Here is a 3,849-nt window from a genome sequence, read left to right on the forward strand (position 1 = left end):
AAAATACCTAAATTAAATCATTACATGGCAATCAAATCAATATAACCCTGACTTGATCCATAACATACAGATAATAAAGTTCATCAACAGACCATGGTCTCAGAATAAAAACAGAAAGGTCTTTGGAATAACGGTAGATCATCGGTCTAGGATCTTACTGAGAAACCTTGTTCCTGTTCCAACTTATCCATAAAGGGAAGTTAAGACTTGCTTGTACAGCACTTTGTTTTACTTTTCATGCAGACGCCACTGTAAAGACATACACTTGCAGCATGAATCACTCGACCGAGCTGTCTTCTTCAGTGGAAATGGCCCCTGAGGAGTTTGACGGCTGGACAGTAGTTGTGTGTGTGATCCTGGGTCTGTCATTCCTGATAGGAGCTCCGGGGAACCTGCTGGTGATCTGGACTATCCTGAGACATGTCAAGCAGCGCTCCCACACTGTGCTGCTCATCCTGCACCTGGCTGTTGCTGACCTGCTGGTCCTCATCACCCTGCCTCTTTGGATCTACTCCCTGGCTGACACCTTGGTGTTTGGAGGAGCCTTCTGCATTGCCTTGGTGTACATTGTCTATGTCTGCATGTTCAGCAGCATATTCTTTATCACCCTTATGAGTGTGGAACGCTATTTAGCCATCTGTCATCCATTTTTAATGATGCGCTGGAAGAACAAGAGCATTATGAACACATGTCTCGTACTTCTGTGGTTACTCGCATTACTTCTAGGAGTGCCTGCATTAATGACCGCACCTATGGATGAAAGCGATGTAACTGAGTCGTGTTTCATCAAGGAATTCAGCTCTGTGACTCAAGCGATCATCTTGTTATGTTTGGAGTCCTTGGCAGGTTTTGTAGTCCCTTTTGTCATTCTAAGTATCTGTTACTGTCTAGTAGCTGCCCAGCTAAGGAAAATGAATTACAACTCCAAACTAAAATCTATGGTGCTTGTGCACGCTGTGGTGATAGCCTTCACATTGTGCTGGTTGCCTTGGCATATCATCAACATTATTGATGTGGTTTGCATCCTAAATTCAGGCACAGATCATGAATGTGTGCAAGAGAGTGTTGTCTTCACCTCTGGAGCTCTTGTTTTTATCAGCAGTTCAGTGAATCCTATATTATACGTCCTATTCGCAAAGAACTTACGAGGGAGTTTGGAGCAGTCCCCTCTGGTCAGGCTTTTCCAGGAAATGGTCACTCACACCAACAAACTCAGAGAGCTGGTAATACAACATCAGACAGGCCAGAGGGCAGCAAACACACAGTTGGAGCTGATGAGAGACTCAGAAACTAATTGAATCCCTGGAACGTGATGCTGGGGAAATGTGACATTTTTATATTGCAGTTTATGATGGGACTATTCTTTATTATGAAGGCCTTTATATGATCGAAGGCTTTGAAAGACTGTACAGTATGTCACATGCACTTAATGCAGTCTCATCATTGAAACAAGCCTTCTCTCATCGCCTTCCCATTTACCCTAAGATGTCAAGGCAAGAAAACAAATGACAATGTGTTTTTCATTTTGATGATCATATATTGATGTTTTGTAGAAAATCTTGAAAACATTCAATTTGATATGCTCTATGATTGTGATAAAGTGTTTTTTGTTTTAGAGTAAAAGTCTTGTATTTCTTGACATCAGATTTTTTTTTCTCAATTTTGTAGATGATTCATGAACTGTCATCATACATATTCTCCCAAGCCTTAATGTTGTTGTGTGTACCATGGAGTTGCTCCCACATTACTTTTTAGTATGTGAGATTATGTATTTTCTGAGATAATTTCAAAAAGAAATTGTGGGTTTCTCTTTTACGTATTTGACTCATTTACTTACTTTTAATTGAGGTTGACCTTAGGTAAAAAAAAATGGATGTATGACGCATGCGTGAATCACCTCTCTGTGTCTCAAATAGCCATGTGAGGAAACCCCTTTCCTGAGCTGTCTATTCTTAAAGGGAAGTGAATACTTGCTTGTACAGCACTTTGTTTTTCTTTTCATGCAGACTCCACAGTCAGCACATACACTTACAGCATGAACCACTCGACCGATCTGCCCTCTTCAGTGGAAATGGCTCCTGAGGAGTTTGATGGCGGGATAGTAGTTGTGTGTGTGATCCTGGGTCTGTCATTCCTCATAGGAGCTCCGGGGAACCTGCTGGTGATCTGGACTATCCTGAGACATGTCAAGCAGCGCTCCCACACTGTGCTGCTCATCCTGCACCTGGCTGTAGCTGACCTGCTGGTCCTCATCACCCTGCCTCTTTGGATCTACTCCCTGGCCCACTACTGGGTGTTTGGAGAAGCATTCTGCAAAGCCATGGTGTTCATGATCAACGCTTGTATGTATAGCAGCGTTTTCTTCATTACCCTCATGAGTGTGGAGCGCTTTGTGGCTGTGCGCTATCCGTTTGCCTCAGCTGGCTGGAAGAGAAAGAAAGCTTTGGATAAAGTTCTGCTGGTTCTGTGGACTGCAGCATTCTTGTTTAGCATACCTGTCATCCCAACTCAGGTGGTAGGGACAGATTCTGGTGAGGAGCACTGTCTATACCGGCTGTACACTTCTGCGGCCCAGGAGCTGGGGTGTGTGCTGCTGGAAACCCTGGTGGGCTACATAATACCCTTCTTCATCCTCGTCGTCTGCTATGGCTGTCTGTGCAGCCGGATTACTCAGATGACCTTCAAGTCCAAGCGCAAATCCACTGTCCTGATTACCAGTGTCGTAGTAGTGTTTGCCATTTGTTGGACGCCTCATCACATAGGAAATGTCCTTTCAGTCATCATCCTGGCTATTCACGGCTCCCTACCTCAGGCAGCAGAGAATCTGGAAAGTGTCAGGGACACCATGACCTTCATCGCTGGAGCCATGGTCTTCATCAGCAGCACTGTTAACCCCATCCTCTACATGTTCGCAGCTCGCTCCTTCAGGAGCTCTCTGAGGGACACCGGCATCCAGAAGCTCTTCCGCCATATCTCCAGCACCTCCCCAGGTGAGGGCACTAAAGAATTGTCCTTTGTGACCAAAAGACAGAGCAATCAAACAACCAACAGTTCTCACTGTGAGTCTGAGCCAAAAGACCAAATGGACATATTAATAAATATGTGCGAAAATAATCCATCCTGATATTTAAATTGTATGTGTCTGTGCCGTGTGTATATTCATGTGTGTATTTGAAATGTATTTTTTTAAAGAAATAAAGGGGCTTTTTTCTGTGATTAAACTAATTTTGTATCAAATTACAACACAGAAAAACAGGAAGTGGAAGTGTATCTGTGCAATGCTTGTTGAAATCTGTAAATTACCTTTTTTAAATGTTGAAATTGTGAACATATATTTATAAAAATGTCCCATATTGTGTAGTTAAATGTTTGCAGTATAGTTTTCAAAAATTGGACAATAAATGATTCTATAAGCAATGGAAACAATGGTCTCAATGGAAGCATTTTTTTATTTATAGCTTTGTTAATGCTAACAAAGGGAAATAATGATTATGTTATTGATTCTGTGTACATTTTTTCTAATTGCCTGTAATGTGGGAACAGAACACAGAAGATTTTTATCTGATAAGGCTGTGGTTGTGTCAGACACTTCTTATTTTTTCTGAATTGCAGCAGAGGAATATTTCACTCACAACCACAGTATTATTGTGAACTCATGTTACAAAACAATTTATGTTGTAGTGTTAAATTCTCCTCAATTGACCATTTTATTAATCAAATAATCCAAAAGGTTTATTTTCTTCTTAAAAAATGGTTTCCACTCGTGACAAATTAGCAATTGTCCTTCTTTCCCACTAGAAACAAAAGTCAAGCCTTCAACTTCCTCTACATGAAAAGATTGCAAAATGA

The 3,849-nt window shown here is 41.6% G+C and overlaps 2 protein-coding genes across 2 annotated transcripts; both read left to right on the forward strand.

Moving 5' to 3' along the window:
* The first annotated feature begins 265 nt into the window (after positions 1-265).
* LOC117444190 (leukotriene B4 receptor 1-like) lies at positions 266-1,510 on the forward strand. The gene has a single exon (XM_034079858.2). It carries the CDS (start codon positions 273-275, stop codon positions 1,296-1,298), a length of 1,026 nt encoding a protein of 341 aa, XP_033935749.1. The 5' UTR covers positions 266-272; the 3' UTR covers positions 1,299-1,510.
* Positions 1,511-1,681: 171 nt separating this feature from the next.
* LOC117444181 (leukotriene B4 receptor 1) lies at positions 1,682-3,426 on the forward strand. The gene has a single exon (XM_034079845.2). It carries the CDS (start codon positions 2,036-2,038, stop codon positions 3,122-3,124), a length of 1,089 nt encoding a protein of 362 aa, XP_033935736.1. The 5' UTR covers positions 1,682-2,035; the 3' UTR covers positions 3,125-3,426.
* Positions 3,427-3,849: the final 423 nt, after the last annotated feature.

The sequence above is a fragment of the Pseudochaenichthys georgianus genome, chromosome 3 (assembly GCF_902827115.2).
Source record: "Pseudochaenichthys georgianus chromosome 3, fPseGeo1.2, whole genome shotgun sequence".
In the NCBI taxonomy this organism is placed as follows: Eukaryota; Metazoa; Chordata; class Actinopteri; order Perciformes; family Channichthyidae; genus Pseudochaenichthys; species Pseudochaenichthys georgianus.